At 36.0% G+C, this 19862-nt stretch overlaps 1 protein-coding gene across 2 annotated transcripts in view; it reads left to right on the top strand.

Annotated features, from left to right (window-relative positions):
- Positions 1-19862, top strand: part of CLTC (clathrin heavy chain) — a 65201-nt gene that overhangs the window by 17349 nt on the left and 27990 nt on the right. For both annotated transcript variants that reach the window (XM_077745598.1, XM_077745600.1), the window contains exons 2-8: positions 5811-6018; positions 9350-9618; positions 10169-10330; positions 12961-13074; positions 13468-13641; positions 16736-16933; positions 17663-17863. In XM_077745598.1, the coding sequence (XP_077601724.1) occupies positions 5811-6018; positions 9350-9618; positions 10169-10330; positions 12961-13074; positions 13468-13641; positions 16736-16933; positions 17663-17863 (1326 nt within the window). The remainder of the gene's footprint in view (positions 1-5810; positions 6019-9349; positions 9619-10168; positions 10331-12960; positions 13075-13467; positions 13642-16735; positions 16934-17662; positions 17864-19862) is intronic.

Here is a 19862-nt window from a genome sequence, read left to right as displayed (position 1 = left end):
ATTTGCCAAGTTTGTGGCAAGCCTTAGCAGTGTGTTCCATGGTGCACCTAAAAATAAGAATTAAAATAAAATAGGGTTACTTAGTATGAAAATATTACACGGTTCCATACTACGTGGTTTTGAGATTTTGGTTTTTACCTAACTTTAGGCAAATTAAAGAGCAGAATTGAAAGTTTGTAAGTATAATTTCCTATTCTTTAAAAAAAAAAAAAAAGGGAGGGGGCATTTCACAATGTCTGAGTAAGTTAAGCACCCAGAGACCACTAATCTATTATCAGTAGTCAAAAGATATTCACACCCAGAGTTTCATCCAACCTGTAGGACAGCTGAATTAAGTAGATAAATGCAAATATAAGAAAAGCTAATCTTGGGGCGCCTGGGTGGCTTAGTCGGTTAAGCGTCCGACTTTCGCTTGGGTCATGATCTCGTGGTTCGTGGGTTTGAGCCCCGCGTCAGGCTCTGTGCTGACTGCCAGCTCAGAGCCTGGAGCCTGTTTCAGAGTCTGTGACTCCCTCTCTCTCTGACCCTCCCCTGCTCACGCTGTCTCTCTCTCTGTCTCCTAGAAATAAATAAAACATTAAAAAAAATTTTAAAAAAAAAGCTAATCTTGAGCTGGCCTAAGTACTCATGAGTTGTGTGTTCTAAAAGTGTCTAATTGAGAGGCACCTGGGTGGCTCAGTCGGTTAAGCGTCCGACTTCGGCTCAGGTCATGATCTCATGGTTCGTGGATTTGAGCCCTGCGTCAGGCTCTGTGCTGACAGCTAGCTCAGAGTCTGGAGCCTGTTTCGGATTCTGTATCTCCCTCTCTCTCTGACCCTCCCCCGCTCACGCTGTCTGTCTCTCAGAAATAAATAAAACATAAAAAAAAATCAAATAAAATATCTATTGTTCTCAGTGCTCTACATTAAACACTGTTCTAAGAAGGTGCTGTCATGTCAGATGTTCCAGAGGAAGAAACAGGTACACAGATAACTGATTAATTAGCCCATGATCATTTAAGTGACAAAACTAGAATTAAACCCAGATGTTTTGTTCTTATGAAGAATCTGCAGAACCATCTAATTTTGGATGATGCTTGTACTTCATAATCAAAGTTATACATTTTTATAGTAATTGTCTACTTGAATGAAGAACCTTCTGTGTTCTCTAGATAATGGGGAATCTGAAATACTATCTATATGTCTCACCACAAAAACTAGAAATGTAGTGTTCCCTGCCCCCCACCCCAGGCATGTTAATCCAAATTGGGGTGAGAGGAGGGGGGAGGGAAGAAGAAACATTTTTGTATCATTTCTAATGTGTGACTCCAGGACTCTCCAGAGTTTTGGTTTGACCAATTAACAGTAAATTGACTTAACTTTTTGGAAACTAAACTAGGCTTAAGTGTCAGGGCCTACAATAGTGCCACTTACGGGTTAGTGCCCAGAATGTAGTGTGGAAACCCAACGAATTGCAACATTTGAGTTGGTTTTCTTTTAAAAGAGAGAAGTTGATAATTTGTATGGTTTTGTGCATATGCAATTAGTGTTTTGTTTAAAAGGAGTATGGAAATCTATACTTTTGTACACATAACCTGTCCCTAAGATGGAAAAGAATCTTTAATTGCTTTGGGGGAGACAGGTATTACTAGAAACATAGGTGGGTCACTTTTCACAGTGTATCCTTTTGTACTGTTTGAATACTTTGCTCTATGCGTATAGTAACTATTCAAGAAAATAAGTAACCCCTTTTCTTGGACCTAAGGTGGTTTTGTTTTGTTTTGTTTGGTTTGGTTTGGTTTTTAATAGAGTGAGTGAGAGTGCAGGGTCTGTAGTGTCAGCGTAGAATCCAACAGGGGGCTTGATCTTACCAACCATGAGATGGTGACCTGAGCCAAAATCAAGAGTCAGACCCTTAACTGACTGAGCTACTCAGGTGCCCTGACTCCATATTCTTTTTAATTTATAATAAAAAGTAGAACTTTTTTGAAGTTAAAAAAATTTTTACTAGAAATTTCCAAGCATATGTCAAACAGAATTTCCCCAGGTTCAGTAGTAGCAACATTTTGCCAATTGAGAATATAAAAAATGTAGCCAGAATTTGGATATTATTATCCAAATATAAAACACTCTCTGAAAATTGCAAGTTTGGAGACTCATATGCCCTCTGAGTTTATTAGGGGTTTGTTGCACAGTTTCTGTGGTAGATCGCTCATATACCATGAGGCCTTTATAATTTACTAAGAATTTTGTATGGTTTGTGGTGTTTTGAAGCCTGCTTAACATTTTCTCTCTCCTCCCCCACTTGCTTGCATGTGCTCTTTCTCTTTTTCTAAAAAAATAAATAAAAACTTTTACAAAAACATTGTTGCTTTAAGTTTGTTTATTTTTGAGAAAGAGAGAGAGCACACAAGCAGAGGGAGAGGCTGAGAGAGAGAATCCCAAGCAGGCTCCACACTGCCAGCGCAGAGCCCCATGTAGGGCTCAAACTCAAGAACTGCGAAATCATGGCTTGAGCTGAAACCAAGAATCCGATGCATAAGGACTGAGCCACTCAGGTGCGCCCCCATTGTTGCATTTTAAAAGTTTAATGTATATAGATATTAGTAGACATAGTTGTCTAGTATAACCCTTTTATTTATTTTTTATTATTTGTTACTTTTAAATTTATATCTAAGCATGTAGAGCAATACTGATTTCAGGAGTAGAATCCAGTGATTAATCCCCTACATATAATACCCAGTGCTCATCCCAATAAGTGTCTTCCTTAATGTCCCTTAATCCTTTTATAGATATATTTAAAGGATGTACCTAAGCCAGAGTTGCTAATAATGATAGTGACTTACCCTATTACTGTGTGTTTTGGGATCTTTCCCTTTTGCCTGTCACAGGAAAATATGGGAAGAATTGGTGAGTATTTTGAGCACTCTCACGAAAAGGATCACCAGTAAGGAAAAAAATCTTACTGATCTTATTTGGAGAAGTAGAATCAGATGTTACTTTCTGTTAATTGATAGGAATAGGTCACTTGAAGTTCTGTCACTTAACAACTGGGAGAGGCTTTGTAGGTAGGATGTTTCCTGTGTAGTTGTGTTAAATGGGCATTAATTAAGTATGCTTTTTAAAATGTTTAAATGTGGGATTAGTGAGAGCTTGACAGTTGCCTCTTGTTTAACTTTGTTTTTAAAAAAAGCATGGATGTCTATTTCATAAGGAGTATTTTGAATAGTACTAGTACATTCTTGGTAGAAAAGATCAAAAATATACATGTGTAGCTCTCTTGATAAAATGTGTAAATTAAGAATGAGGGGGAAAAATAAGGATTACATAGATTGCAAGGAGTGCAAGCACCCCACCCATTTGTACCAAATCTGCATTTTCTGCAAATAAAACAACCGTGAGGTTGGAGGTCTGTGCTCACTGTTGACCACATGCTTTTCTGACTGCTTTTATTTAGGGATCTAGTTGGAAGTAAGAGACATAGGTTTCTTGAGTTTCCTTTTTTCTTCCTCTACTGTCTTTCCTAGTAGTTTTCTTTTCTTATAGTTGTCTTGCACCTGCCTCTGAAGAGTAATTTGGTATTCAGTTAGTTACTATTTGACTAACACTATTAATTTTTACCCTTTCTCAGCATTCTAGGACTTAAGCTGTGACAATTGAAAACTCAGAATTGCCTTATGTGAATGCTTGGTGTAGTGACTTAGAAACCTAGAATTCTTATTTCACAGAATAGTTTAGAAGATAACGTGTTGCTCTTACACATATAGTTCTGAGTGGTCTGTAAGCCATTGAAGTTTTTTCTCCACAATTATTAGAAAGGTTACTATGGAGGGGCGCCTGGGTAGGTCAGTTGGTTTAAGCGTCTCACTTTGTGGATACTTCTACAATGAGGATTAACTTAATTACTATTACATATGAACCAATATATTTTGATGTAAAATATTTACTATTAACAGGTTAAAAATCCCTACAGGGGCACCTGGGTGGCTCACTCAGTTGAGCATCTAACACTTGCTTTTGGCTCAAGTCATGATTTCATGGCTTGTGCAATGGAGCCCCACATGACAGTGTGGAACCACCTTGGGATTTTCTTTCTCTCTCTGCTCCTACTCTGCTCTTTGTCTCTCTTTCTCTCTTCTAAAAATAATAAATAAAATTTAAAAATTTTACACGAGTCTGAGGACCCGTCCACTCAGAAAAATAGATGTATATATCTTTGAAACTAGACAGACAGGTTGGTTTGTATAAGGCCTTCTGAAACCCACCCACAATCCCTTCGTATGTGGTTGGGGGCCTCATTTATCTTTCATTAGTTCTGGACCTAAAAGTTAATACAAAAGTTAAAGTCATGAAGAAATGAAAATTAATAATTCATCAGATTTTATTTTAACCAAATTTGTTGTAAATTACTTATCAGCTTATGTACTTGCCTTGCATTGCAGCATATACTTGAATTTGTAAAGCTAGTTAATCTTTTACTTTATTACCATGTTTGTATTAATAGTTAGACTATTGCTTGACTCTTTTTCCTGGTATTCAGTAACTAAGTTATTGTAACTACACTTTATAACTGGTTGTGCTTGCAGTCATTGAAGTGAGAATAAAATGTAGTCTCTTATGTTTTATTTTATTCAGAAGCTGGCCTCATTATTAAGTGTGATTAGCAGAATTTGACAAAAGAATTAAGATAAAATACAAGTAACTTGACTCGGGCCAGTCCATAAGAGAGCAGTGACAGTGGTGCTCTCTGGAGAGGAAAATTGGATATCTGGGGGTCACGAGCAGAAAGGAGCGAGATGTGTGTGCGTGCACGTGTATGCTTTTTAATTTTCTTTGGATTTTGTTCCGTGTGAATTTATTATCCATTGGAAAAAATAGTCTGGCCAAGGCTAATAAAGCCTTCAGGTAACTTTTTAATGGGACGTAATCTGTCAGACTGCAGTTAGGCACCAGAATATTAGAGCTCCTTCTAGCAAGTGCTTTTTCTCACACACTTTTTTTCAGAAACCTACCATCTTTAGATCCTCTGTATTTATTTAGCAAATACTTTAATATCTTCTTAATATACAAAGCAAATCTGATTCCATTATTTTCCTTGTTAAAACCCTTAAGTAGCTTCCTTTACCTTTGGAGTCATTCAGGATTCTTGCTGGGATACATTCAGCTCATCAATCTTGTCTTAATTTTTTGCTCCGCAGGACTTTCATAGTCACATCTCCGGGCCTTAGTATTTGTTCTTCTGTTGAGCATTCTCTTGTCTGCTTTCCTTGAACACATTCCCTTAGCTGTGGGCCTTTTTTGACCAGGTTTTTGCAAAGCATTGCCAGTTGTTTACTTGTCTGCTTTTATTAGTTCCTTTTGTTAGTTCCTTTGATAAGAACTCTGAAATTTTAAGTCTCTTTTTAAAGTTTTAATCTCTTTAAGTAGTCACTTGCTTATACACATTGGACTTTAGGAATCTGAAAATTATATTGAAGGGGGTGAGGACAGATCTTAAACCAAGAAAGATCAATGACCTCAGATACCCTGAGCCACGAAAGGTAGCTTTTTCCTTTACCTTTTTATGTATTTGTTCTGCCTCTTAGTTATAACCACAGAGTTAACATAACCTCTTGTTGTAACTACAAGGTTAAAATAAAATAGGTGAATGCCATACTTGTTGGAAGAACCGAAGGTCCATAATTTGGCCTCATTTGAATGAATAATGGAGTTGTTACTGTTGACCTTTGAAGTATTAATGGTTAAAGGAGGTAATGACAATACATGAATAGCAAATCTTTCTGATTCACTTTGTAACATGATTTTTTGTTTTTTGTTTCCCCCCCCCCCCAGCTCCAGAATCTGGGTATAAACCCAGCAAATATTGGCTTCAGTACCCTAACTATGGAGTCAGACAAATTCATCTGCATTAGAGAGAAAGTAGGAGAGCAGGCCCAGGTGGTAATCATTGATATGAATGACCCAAGTAATCCAATTCGAAGACCGATTTCAGCAGACAGCGCCATCATGAATCCAGCTAGCAAAGTAATTGCATTGAAAGGTATAAAAGTTTGTGGGGTGATTTTCTTTCTTTTTTCCCCTATGTATAATTTATTCAAATACAGTAAAACGATCTGCCTTTTTTAGTATATTTATTAAATTTGGTTAAATCTGCAAAGTTGAAGCTATTAGTAAATTTGATTTTAAGTACTTTCATGGCTTAGTATGTTTCTGTGAAATGTCTTTCTATTCAGCATAGATCTATTTGAAAAAATTTTAAGTTTTAGATTCAATGAATTTAAATTTCGTAACCCCAGTGTTATAAGACTGTGCTAAGAACATAAATCCATCTACAGAAGACAAGAAATTAGTAATTTATATCCTGAAATAAAATACGCTTTAATATTAGCACTTAAACATTGCAAGATTTTGTTATGAAGATAAACTTAACATTTACGTTGTGGTTTTTTTTTTATACTTCAGGTGTGTGTTTTCATTTAGATATTATCAAGTTCTAAAAATGTCTTGGAATTGGGTGCCTCGCTGGCTCAGTCAGTAAACATGTCACTCTTGATCTCCGGGTTATGAGTTTAAGCCTCACGTTGAGTGTGAAGCCTACTTAATTTGTTTTAAATTTACAGTGTACACTTTACATGTTAGAAATATATGTATAGGTAAATGGATATTAAAGTTTTGGAATCAAGGGTATGAAAGTTTACTCAAACTAACTTTTTAGTTGTCACACAGTACAGAACTATATAACCTATCAGTCCAAGCACTTCAAAAAACATCATACTGTTTGGGAGCCTATATTAATTTTTTCCTTTGAGCTGTAGAATGAGAATGTAATTGACCCTTTTTTTCTTAATTTAAAAAATGTTTATTATTATTTTAATGTTTATTTGAGAGAGCAAACATGAGCGAGTGGGGGAGGAGCAGAAAGCAAGGGAGAAAGAGAATCCCAGTCTCTTCACTGACAGCAAGTTTGTGAGTTTGAGCCAAGATCCAGAGTCAGATGCTTAACTGACTGAACCACCCAGGTGCCCCAAATGGGTCTTTATTTTTAGGGGCCATTGGGGAGGGGGAGAGAGGGAAACAGAGGATCCGAAGCAGGCTCCTTGTCAGCACAGAGCTTGTTGCGGGTCTCAAGCTCACAAACTGAGATCATGACTTGAGCTGAAGTTGGATGCTAACTGAGCCACCCAGGTGTGCCAACCCTTTAAGACAAAAGTTTGTGAGAAGACTAAGTGACAAGCTGGCTGACTTTAAAGGCATTTAATTGTCTGTATTTTGCTTTACTGTTTTTCTTCTTGGTAGTAGGAGGAGGCTTTAGGTTTCTAGTAATTTCTTGATAAATTTGTTAAGTGAGTTGTTAAAGGTGCTGAAGTGTTTAAATGGATTTTCTTCACATAATTTAAACTTTGTATTTAGTAGTAATACTAGTTGGAGATCAAATACCGGGTTGGGCGCAAGCATATTCAAATAACTACGTCATCATTAACATATACAAGATAGGATTTGTTTGTCTCATCTTAAGGAAAGGTCTCAGCTTTCACCTAGGACTGCAGGTTTTATAGCAACAAGCTTTTGCTTCTGTTAAACAATACATATTATACTTTAAGGTATTAAGCTCCCTTCAGCCTCCTTAAGGAATTGAAGGGGCCTGGGTGGCTCAGTCTTCAGCTCAGGTCATGATCTCACAGTTTGTGGGTTTGAGCCCCGCGTCAGGCCCTGTGCTGACAGCTCAGAGCCTAGAGCCTGCGCCAGATTCTGTGTCTTCCTCTCTTTCTTCCTTTCCCCTGCTTGCACTCTGTATCTTCTCAAAAATAAAACATTAAAAAATTAAAAAGAAAAATTTAGATTTGACTGCTTAGCAACTCACACCTCTCTATTAAAAGGCCATCATTTTAATTTTTTCACAATTCTTTTCTATTTTTAATGTTATTGTTATCTTATCACATTTCTTAATGCTTTCTTATGTGTGCAGATGGTGAGTTATCTTAAATTAGATTGTATTAGTTATTGTCCTGTTCTATAAAAAGAATAAATTGGAAAGATTTTCAGAGCATTGTAATAATAGCATTATAGATTTGTGCTTGTATGTCTACACTACAGAGTTAAGCTGTCATCCCCTGCCCTCTTCCCCAAGTCACCCTACATATATATACCCCAACCCCTTTTGTGTAAAAAACCAATAAAAGTCTAATTAACTAGGGATTGGGAAAGGCAGCAAAAGAAATAAGTCATTCCCCAGTACTGCTTCCCTCTGAAGCCAATTTTAAACCATTGGCTTCTTTTTATAAACAGGACTGTAACTAACAATTGTTCAAGTCTGGTTGTGGTTTTCATACTGTGTGGGATGGGAATAGCGTTCTTTGTTTTATGAAAGAAGTTTTTACACATGTGGTAAGAAGGGTCATGGTACAAAGCTGTATGTTTTGTGTCCCATCCCATCACCCCTCCCCTGCTACTATCTTATAATTTTTGTTCTTCAAGAGCCAGATTCTCTGTGGCTCAGGAATGGAGTTTTCCTTGGTCTCTAAGGGCTATTCTGGATTAGATAGCCTAGTGATAGCTGTGGGCTTTGACCTAATCACTTTTTCGGACTGCTAGATTTCAAATTAGAAGTACAAGCCCTTGCATCTGACTCAATGAACTCTTAACACTCAAGGCAAATGTCATCCTTCTTTTACTGTTTGTTGTCTTAATTAGATGAAGCTTGGATTTTGTTTGTATCTCCAGTATATTAACAGCATCTGAAACTGCCCTCTTTTGTTTCCTCCTCCTTTTTCTCCAGCACCTCCACATTTCCCTTTGTATCTTAAACCAGTTTTAGCATGCACTTCTTTTATGTGCTGCTAGTGCAAGGCAGAGTTGAAGTTGATCGTTCTCCAAAAAGCAGTTTCCACAAGATTTGGCTGGGTGGAGGATGACTGCCTCTTAAAAAGTAGACATTTTCCCCATGTGTTTGTATCAGATTTGCTTTGTTCTATGTACCTACAACTAGCTTAATTTATGCATAAAGTAAACCTTCTTAATTATAAGCACAAAGACTACTACCTTGTTTTCCATCACTGTAAAGTGAGGTATTCTTTAGATTCATTTTCAGTTGGGATTTAGAATTGTATAGCAGTCATACTATCTATTTAAAATGTCTATTAGAGATAATACAGTTTTTGCTTCAGCTGTAGATGTAGATTGTGAACTTAGTCTTAGCTATCTCTTCAAAGGTTGCTGCTCTACCAGTGTCACTTGTGTAGTTGGTTTAGTCTCCTGACAGAACCATTTTGTTTGGAAGTTGCAAATCTTGTTATCGAGCTAGTCTCGCTAGATAATAATTTGTCCTGAACTTTGTTTTCTTAGGGACTCATAATTCTTAATTTTGTTTTTAGCTGGGAAAACTCTTCAGATATTTAACATTGAAATGAAAAGTAAAATGAAGGCCCATACCATGACTGATGATGTCACCTTCTGGAAATGGATCTCTTTGAATACGGTTGCTCTTGTTACGGATAATGCAGTTTATCATTGGAGTATGGAAGGAGAGTCTCAGCCAGTGAAAATGTTTGACCGCCATTCTAGCCTTGCAGGGTGCCAGATTATCAATTATCGTACAGATGCAAAGCAAAAGTGGTTACTTCTGACTGGCATATCTGCACAGGTAACACTTACCTAGATGTTTGATAAATGGCATAGAGAATTAATGCACCCAGAATGCAGTTTATTTTGAAATTAGGTTTTCTATGCTTGGTCCTGGTGAATGAGACTTATTTTGAAAGACTTTTTCTTTTTTAAGAAATAAAGGTTGCTAGCTTAATGACTTTATACTGACATAATGTTTTCAGAGTACTCTTACCAGGTTTAGGTTTTAGTTGCAGTTTGAGTGGATATTGAGTTCCTGTGTGAATGATTTGGAATTTATTATGGCTGTTTATTGCAGAATGAGTGTTCTTATGTATATTCTTTTAAGATAGTGTAAAGAGATGGTTGTATGTATGAGGCACAATTTAAATATTCATTAATAAGTTTTAATAAGATAATATTGAAGCCAAATGTCAAATGAAAAGGTATCAAATCTACATTGAGAGACTGTTATGAAGAATTATAAGTCCTGTTAAAGCTGATAAGCATTTTAATTATTTTACTGCTTGATGAATCTGGGAGTTATTTATTCATTGGGTCTCCAAACTATTCTCTTTGATCCTTTGTAGCAAAATCGTGTGGTGGGAGCTATGCAATTATATTCTGTAGATAGGAAAGTATCTCAGCCCATTGAAGGACACGCGGCTAGCTTTGCGCAGTTTAAGATGGAAGGAAATGCAGAAGAATCAACGTTATTTTGTTTTGCAGTACGAGGTCAGGCTGGAGGAAAGGTAAGCTTTGGCTTTGGAAATTGTTATTTAGAACTGATCTTTGTCTCTCTAATAATTAGTCCTCTAATTTCAAAATAGTCTTCTCCTTTCATCGTTAATTTGTTTTTATTTTGTCTTTAATGGACTGTGCATGAATTTTTTAAAATTTTTAAAAATATTTCATTTATTTTTGAGAGAGAGAACAAGTTGAGGAGGGGCAGAGAGTAAGGAGGACAGAATATGCCAAGAGGGCTCTGTGCTGACAGCAGAGAGCCTGATGCAGGGCTCGATCTCACAAACCATGAGATCTAGACCTGAGATGGACTCAGACGCTTAACTGACTGAGACAACCAGGTGCCCCAAAGTTGTTTGTTTTAAGTTTATTTATTTATTTTGAGAGAGACTGAGAGAGAGTGAGCAGGAGAGAGGCAGAGAAAGAGGAAGAATCTCAAGCAAGCTCCACGCCATCAGCACAGAGCCCTTTTGGGGCTTGAACTCATGTACTGTGAGATCATGACCTGAGCTGAAATCAGGAGTTGGACATTTAACTTACTGCACCACCCAAGTGCCCCATTAATTTGTTTTTAATATTCAGAATTGTGGTGACTTTTTAAATTCTGCTTCTAGAGATACATATCTAAAATGAATATAGTGTTTTCTTGTGATACTTGTCTAAAATGACTAATGTTCTTTAACAACTTTTTTATATTAGCTGTTTAAATAACACTTTTTATTTGCCTTTACCAAAGACCTTAATTTGTTTTTAAACTTTACTGTGTGTGAGAATGATTAGGGTTGCTACAATTTACATTTGTTTGCCTTATATCTAGAGTCTGGTCCAGGGGCATCTGAATGGCTTGGTTAAGCATGGTTCAGTTCGTGAGGTTGAGCACTATATCAGGCTCTGTAATGACGGTGTGGAGCCTGCTTAGGATTCTCTTTTCTCCCTCTCTCTGCCCTTGCCCTGCTCACATTCTCCTGCCTGAGCTCTCAAAATAAATAAACTTAAAAAAAATAGTCTGATTCAGTAAGTGGAGCCTATAATCTACATTTTAAACGCCATAGGTGTCTAGTTGGATATGGACCACAATTTGAATATTATTGTCCTAAGTTAGATTCTCACCCATGGCCGTATGTTGGAATCACGTAGACAAATTGAAGTACTTTATATATTGGGATTCTTAGTTATGGACAACAGAAACAAGGCCTAATTGGGTAGAGTGTAAAAAGTTTAATGAAAAGATAGTGGATAGTTTACAATTAGCTAGGAAGGTATAAAACCAAGCTTGGAAAAAAAGAGAAAGAATGGGTAGCAGCCATGATCCCAGCCTAAAGCCCTGCCGCAGAACTGTGGGGACTCAGCCGCTGCTGTGACTACACTTCTGGATGCCACCGTTAGTACTGCTGGCCCCGGAAGCTCATAAGATAGAGATTGCTTGAAATCTGTAGTCTCTTTGCAGAGAGGGAACATATGCACAGAGTTAAAATTCTGCCTAAAATTGCAGAGTAACAATCGCTGAACTGAGGAATGATCCAGCCATCCTTTGAATATAACAAAGGTAGAAAACATCAGTATTTAGGTCTCAATTGATACAATTTAACAAAAAGACACATAAGTTTTAGAAATCAGATTTTATTCTCATAAGGCTGAGACATTTTTTGAAAAGTCCTAATGGGAAAAAACATTGTCATTTTTCTAGTATCTGAAAACCTTGTTTATAGGCTTCTGAGCCTATAATCTGCTATGGCTTTTGAAGGAAGACCCAGTTCTTTTCAATATAGCTAGTTATCCTAATTAAGAATGAGACCCTACAAGTTTCATATGGTGTATATATCTTGGAAGCCATATTGTTTTTTCTTAACGTAGATCTTTTAAACCAAAATATTGTAATCCATGAAGTGTATGTGATTCAAGAGACGGCTTAGGTGTATACTTTCCATCTGTATTAGAGTAGATGTATAGGCAGTGAAGAATTTAACAACTTAAGTTAGAATTCTGTTTGGAAATACTAAATTATAATTGAAAGCCATGAGAAAGTGCCTTTGTGGGTAATATATTACCATTCTGTGTCCTTAATATAAGGTAGATTGAAGTATGAGCCCTCTAACTATTTAACTTTTTAAAGTTTTTATCTTGAAATAATACATATTCCTGGGAAGCTACAAGGATGGTACAGAGAGATGCCTATGTTCTCTACCTGGTTTTTGGTTACATCTTACAGAGAAAAACTAGAAATTGACATTTGCACAATTATATTATTCTGTGTCATTTAATAGAAGTAGATACGTGATATATACTATCTTCCCTCCTCCTATCCCTTTTTAGTCACTCCCACTCACTCCCTTCTCCCCCCACATCTGTAACTCCTGACAACTAGTAATTTACTCTCCATTTGTATACTGTGTCACTTCAAGAATGCTATATAAATAGAACTGTATAACCTGTGACCTTTTGAGATCAGCACTTTTTTTTTTCACTTGGCATAATGTCCAAGAGACTTTTTTTTTTTTTTTTTTAACTGAGGAGTATTTTGTACTGTAGTTTAATATTTGCCTATTTTAGGACATTTGGGTTGTTTCCAGTCTGGGGTTACAAATAAAGCTGCTGCAATCAACTGCTAAATTATATCATTTTATTTTCTTGTGAACAGTTACATATTATTGAAGTTGGCACACCACCTACAGGGAATCAGCCCTTTCCAAAGAAGGCAGTGGATGTTTTCTTTCCTCCAGAAGCACAAAATGACTTTCCTGTTGCAATGCAGGTATTTTAAGTAAAACAAATGGACTTTTAACCCCTCTCCTCATAACAAAACTAACCCCAAACTACTGCTCACAGTCAGTGTTAATAGTGCTTAGAATAATATCCTATATTTAATAATAAAATTTATTAGTAAAACTTTGTGAAGAAATATTCTTAATGTTCATGTAATACATAAACTGCGTTTTCATAAGTTCAAAATTCTGTTTTCTCTCTTATACATTTATTCATACTCTTTGTTTACAGTAAGAGCTTGGGATATTAATGTTCTGTAAAAAAGGAGGAACCATATGTATATTAACCTTTTCTAGAATTTATCATCTCTGAAGTGAAATTAGATTAAATTTTTTCCTTACAGATTTATGACTTTATTGAAGTGTTGATTTTCTTTATACAGATCAGTGAAAAGCATGATGTAGTCTTCTTGATTACTAAATATGGTTATATTCACCTCTATGATCTTGAGACTGGTACCTGTATCTACATGAATAGAATCAGTGGAGAAACAATCTTTGTTACTGCACCTCATGAAGCCACAGCTGGAATAATTGGAGTAAACAGAAAGGGACAAGTAAGAAAACCTTGAAACTTAAATTAAGCAATAAAATAACACTGCTGTTAGCTTTTCTTTTTCCCAAAAAGCAAATGTGGTTCCAAAGTCAGAAAATCATATGTACATAAAAATACAGAAGCGTGTGATAAAAAGTCTCTTTGATTCTGTCTCAGAGAAAGAAACTATTTGACATATAGCCACTTAGGATTGTGTTTGTCTGTCTTTGTTGTCGAAAGAAATGACTCTCCAAGAAAGAAACTTTTAGGGTCACATTTGATAAGACAGTGTGCTTTTTTTTAATAGGATTTTTTTCTTCCTGTGATTGCTAAAACAGATAATTAACCATTGGGAAAAGAATTCTCTGTACATCTCTTTTCCTAACTCTAATTATTAATAAATATTTAATGTTGAAAGGTGATATGTTACTGTAGCTATTGTGGGGTACCTGGAAAGTTATCCAGTTTGATAGGAAAAATATTAGTTGTTCTGAAATTGTCACATTGAACAGACCTCTTCACAGCACCTAATAAGTGATCCTTTTTCTGTTTTCTAAGTATTTTAATGTTCCACCAGGAAGTATCTTATTTTCTAAAAACGGTTAAAATTTCAAAAGCAGTACTGTTATTGGTCTTGCCTTTCGCTAGTTTTCCTTCAAATTAGCATTTTTCCCAGATAGTAAGCAAAGGAAGTACATAGGGTAATGTATGTATGTAAAGAAGCACATACTATAGAGAAAGGGAGTCTTTTCTGTAGCTATCATTCCCTGTCTCCTCCCCACACCTGCTTAGATGCTCCTGCTTTATGCCCCTAGACTTTAGGTATCTTTCCTCATAGCACATATCACAGTGAATTAATTACAATTCCTTGTTAAACAGCTTCAATCACTATTCTTTATTTGGAAAGGGGCTTTTTTTTGTTTAATTGTATTTTTATGCCAGTCATTGTGTTGGCACTAAAACAACTTTAAAAATTCAGTAGCTTTCATTTATTCAGTTGGATGGATCTCTCTTGGAAAAATCAAGAATGCATTGGCCTTTTGGTGAACTAGGTTAGTGATAATTTAATAATCATGAAGTTGTTAAGCCAAAGACCTTTTTATTTCGGTCACTGTGCTGATAGCTTTAAGATAAGGTATCTGGAAAAATGTCACCATATGTATTTGCATTTTGTAACTCTGATTTTGAGAATTTATTGATCACCTTTCCCAACAAATTATCTGTGCCAGTTGCTGTGAGTAGGGAGATGAATGTTTATAGTAACCTTAGGACATTTCCTCTGCTCTTTGATCAAAGCCAACAACAGTTGGACACTTTCCCTAAGGAGTGAAGTCATGGTTTGTATTGTTTTGAAAATGAAAAGCTATCAAGAGAAGATTTTTGCCAATATCTAGCTTAAATTCTTAACTTTGTAGAACTGAGTGGGTATTTTAGAAGGTAGAGGAACCTTCTTTGTCCCTTGTAGATCTTAAGTACTGGTTGCTAAAAATCTGCTAGAATAGTCTAAAAATGGAATGAAGATGAAACTATGGATTCAGTGTTTGAGAAAGATGAAGGTGTAGTAATTAGTAGGAAGCTTTAGACAGTGTAGTTGGGACTAAATTTGTTCATCTTTACTTTTCCTAAGAGCTAAGCATAAACAGGGTCTTAATTTGTATAGTAGAATTGACATGGGGCAGATACAGAATAGCCTAAACTTTGGTTTTTGGAGTCTTGTTTTTTTTTTTTTTTGTTTTTTGGTTTGTCTTGGTTTTTTTTTGAGAGAGAGAGAGCACAAGCAGGGGAGGGCAGAGAGAGGAGACACAGAATCTGAAGCAGTCTCAGGCTCTAAGCTGTCAGCACAGAGCCTGATGTGGGGCTCTAACTCATGAACCATGAGATCATGACCTGAGCTGAAGTTGATGCTTAGCTGACTGAGCCACCCAGGTGCCCCAGGATAGCCTAAGCTTTGGGGATTGAGCAGGAGGATCTGACCTGTAGAAGTGAAAGCATATTGGAAGTTAAAATTTCTTCGTTTTTCTCAAAATGAAACAGAACAGGCAGGGTACCTGTCTATTTGATTATTGAGTTCTCAGAATAATTTTTATTCTTGTTAGTCCTCGGACAGAAATTTCACATTTTCATTTATTTAACAAATATTAGGCATTTATTTGGGGCAAAACACTGTCTGGTACTAATAATGCAGCTAAGGAAAGATATGTCCCTGTCCTTATGTGGAATAGTGACCGAGAAACAGACTAGAAATTGTAGTATGAGAAGTGCTGTTGGGGTAGTGTGAGTAGTTTATAAGCTCTGGTGTTGGGGAGAGGAATGGATATGTACATAGTAAAGGGAAGGTTCCCTTTCTCATGTCAACTAATAGTAGTTTAGATTTTAGGCAAATAAGGCAGGATTCTGTGACAGTGACGTTTTAGGAAGACTAAGGATGAATGACTGTTCCCCAAATAGAAGCAATAGAAAGTGTTCCTTACCAATGCTACATTCATTAAGTACCTGCTGTATACCTTGCATTAGAGTAGGTGTTTAAAGATTCAGTGATCCTCCCCTCATTGTTATATAATCTGTCCTCTAGGGATATAAATGTAATTAAAGAAAATTACTGAAAATCCTTGTTAAAAAATCCTAAAGTTAAAAGGAATATACCTTAAACTTCTTCCAGCTGAGCCCTAGATTTCATTTAGCTTTTTCAGAGTCTTAGAGGTAGTCAAGACTGTGTCTCTCAAGAGTTGATAAACAAAATGGAGAGTTGTTGCTTTTAGAGCTGAACTAAATGGGAGCTTTTGATATTAACCATGTTAAAAATGAAGAGACGGTAGCAAAGCAATTTGTTTGGACAGTATGAAGATAGTATGGAATAGGGAGTTAATTGTATTACTAAATGACCGTATTAGAGGAATCCCCAACTAGTTAGCAACCCTTTAGTCTTCTCTCTCCTGGCCTCTTTTTTTTTTTTTTTTTCTCTTAAAAATTTTTTAAAACATTTTTTATGGGAATAAGAAAGCAACTGTCACAATTTCATTACCTTGTGACTCAGTACTAAACAGCTCTAAACAGATTTGGTATCATTTATATCCATTTGAATACATTGCGGCTATTCATTAATCTTTAAATTTCAGGTTCTGTCCGTATGCGTGGAAGAAGAAAACATAATTCCTTATATCACCAATGTCCTACAAAATCCTGATTTGGCTCTGAGAATGGCTGTGCGTAATAACTTAGCTGGTGCTGAAGAACTCTTTGCCCGGAAATTTAATGCTCTTTTTGCCCAGGGAAATTACTCAGAGGCAGCAAAGGTAGCTGCTAATGCACCAAAGGTAAATAGTTACAAAGACAAGTTGCCATGATTGGATTAATGTTAAATATGTTCTGTTTCTAATACTGTTAGGCGTGGAGCCAGTTCTCCACAGAGAAACGAATCCTTTTTATCTTGCATTTCCTTTACTCCTATATAAGTTGCATATCAGTGCCTCTCAGTTTGGTTAGCTTTTTAAAACTCTCATATCCGAAGGATATGTAGATCTAGCAAGCTATGATTTACATAGATGTAGTAATGTTCAGTTACTTAGTTACAAGACTGCCCTCATCAATGTTAGCTACTGATTTTTTTCCTAAGATTTGAAAAGTAAGTAGAGTGTATTAGTAAGATTTGTCTGAAGTTTGACTGAGTTTATTCTTACCAGTTTTGTATTTTGTTGGACTGAATTAACACTTTACACCGTAATCTATCAGCATTATGAAATTTGCATTTAATGTAAATCTGGAACAATAACTAGCTATGATTACTTTATGATTAGGCTGTTCTCTTACATATTGGCATTGTAATTGGGTTGTTAGATTTCTGATTCTGAATAATCTCATAATTTTGAACCAGAGGTGTGACAAACATTTACTGAATCTTTACCATTCAGTGTATTGAGGATTTGAAATTTGTTATTGGTAGATGAAGTCATGCTTTTAAGATTGACCTAGGATTTCCATGGAGTTATTAGTGTGATATTGGATCACCTTTGAAGAGGAATCTTTAATATTTCTCTTTCTTAAAGGGAATCCTTCGTACTCCAGACACTATCCGTCGGTTCCAGAGTGTCCCAGCCCAGCCAGGTCAAACTTCTCCTCTACTGCAGTACTTTGGAATTCTCTTGGACCAGGGCCAACTAAACAAATATGAATCCTTAGAACTATGTAGGCCTGTACTTCAGCAAGGGCGGAAACAGCTTTTGGAGAAATGGTTAAAAGAAGATAAGGTATATTAACTTATGTTAATATATTTTCTTTGATTGCATTAAATACCATGGTAGCCAGTTAAAAACATTTAGGCAGCACCAAAATGTCCATTATGTACTGCTTGAAGCAATAGAACAAGCATAGACATTGCATGAGATGCATAAACTTAATGCCTTTTGAAAATACATTTTTTATGGCATGTTGAGATAGGGTATCTTTATTCAGTTTTTTTAAGGGAATACAGGATTCTTGCTTAGTGCTTAAAACTGCTAATCTGGAAGCAAATTGCTATCCTTTTGCTTTAGGAAAAGTGTAGTGAGAGAGGCCTACTTCAGTATACATTTGTATTTGTCAACATATGTAACACTCATTTGGATAAGAATATATTCTTGTCTTTCACATTCCACACTTGATATGTCCAGTAGTTTCAACCATATTTCAACCATATATATATATTTTTTTGTTTTGTTTTGTTTTTTAGAACTTCCCAGGTACCATCAAAATTGTTGTATTTGCTGCTAGTAACCATGTTTGGGATGTACAAGGGAAATACGTAAAATGTTGGATCATTGTTATGAAGACATCAGGCCTGTTGAATTAGGAGTGATAGAGATTCCCAAAGTGATTTCACAGAAAGTTAATTGGCATTACATGGAAAAATACTTAATTAGTTTCTTGAAATTTTTAAAAATGTTAACTTTTAAAATCTGCTGTTGACCAGCTTTCTTTACTATAGGATTTCCTTATGTTTTTTATATTTACTCAGTACTTACTAATTTCTTTTTACACAGAGCCTGCAATGGTACTGTTTCCTAGAGCACATTATGGAAAATGTTGCTTACTTGTAAGGCAACTAACAGATTTAAACATTGTGTTGGTGGCGTTATTCCTTTCACACCACCATACCACTTTTCCCACAAAGTAGCAATATTGAATTGCCCTCTTTTATGCCAGTGTCGAGAGTTACGGTGGTACTGTGTAAAGTTCTCTTGAGTAATGAATAACTTCTAATGTTGTTATACCTTTCAGCTTCAGTGTATGTTGATAATATTTTTACATTATTAATTCTTAGCCCTTGTTTCTTGAACCAGCTTCTAGCAGTCTTATAGGATACTAGAGAATAGTACTTCAGAGTTGGGATGCTTGGACAGGAGTCTCTGCTGAAGAATAGTTATTAGCCACAGGAGGGAGTATATCAGCATTATGAAGTCTGCATTTCATAAGGGAGGAGAATGGGAACAACCAAAGTAAACAATCCTAATTGTTTAGGATAAGGGAGGAGAATGGGAACAACCAAAGTAACTGAGTTGGCCTGTAGAGCCTTGTGAAAGTTTTTTTGGGTATCATTTTTGTGCATGGTCCTATGGGATTCATTTATAGTAAAAGGGACACTGGTCAACTTTACATTAATTAGCACGTTCAGTTAAGAGGTATAGGCTCTGGTAGAATTTACTTGTCAGTGATAAATGCTGTTCTCAAACATTGCTATTAAAAGTAGAAAATCAACTCTAATATGTAAAGCAAAACTCTTAGGGAAGCTGTTTTCTATATTGGGCAGCTGACTGACTCAGCTTTGAATAGTACAGAGGAGGGTATCTGCTTGTATACCACCCCAAAATTCTAAAGTTTTTATCTCTTTGACCTTGTAAAATTAGTATATCCTGCTTTACAACCTTAAATCCCAAAGTCAAAATGATAATGGAGCTTAGATCCTTTAGACATACAGATTATATCGTATGTCTACGATATACCCTTTAAGAAGGGTCCTTATGGTAAGCCTCATCTGGCTCCTTTAAAGACTAAATTTTCATTTGATAACATTAAAAGTTACATTATTTTTGGAAAATTGGGACCATGTGGATCTGATATCTGAATACAGTATTCTTAATAGAAATACAGGGTTCTGCTTTTAAGTACTTACTTTCCTAGCAAAGTAGTTGTAACATCTATAAGCATGAAGTCTTGGTGGGCTTTTTATTCTTAAGTAGTATGTGTGGAGAATTCTATCAAGACAATCTT

This window comes from Crocuta crocuta, unplaced genomic scaffold (assembly GCF_008692635.1).
Source record: "Crocuta crocuta isolate KB4526 unplaced genomic scaffold, BGI_CrCroc_1.0 scaffold333, whole genome shotgun sequence".
Lineage (NCBI taxonomy): Eukaryota > Metazoa > Chordata > Mammalia > Carnivora > Hyaenidae > Crocuta > Crocuta crocuta.
Note: the sequence above shows the minus strand (reverse complement) of the source record. Positions and strands in the feature narration are given on the sequence as shown.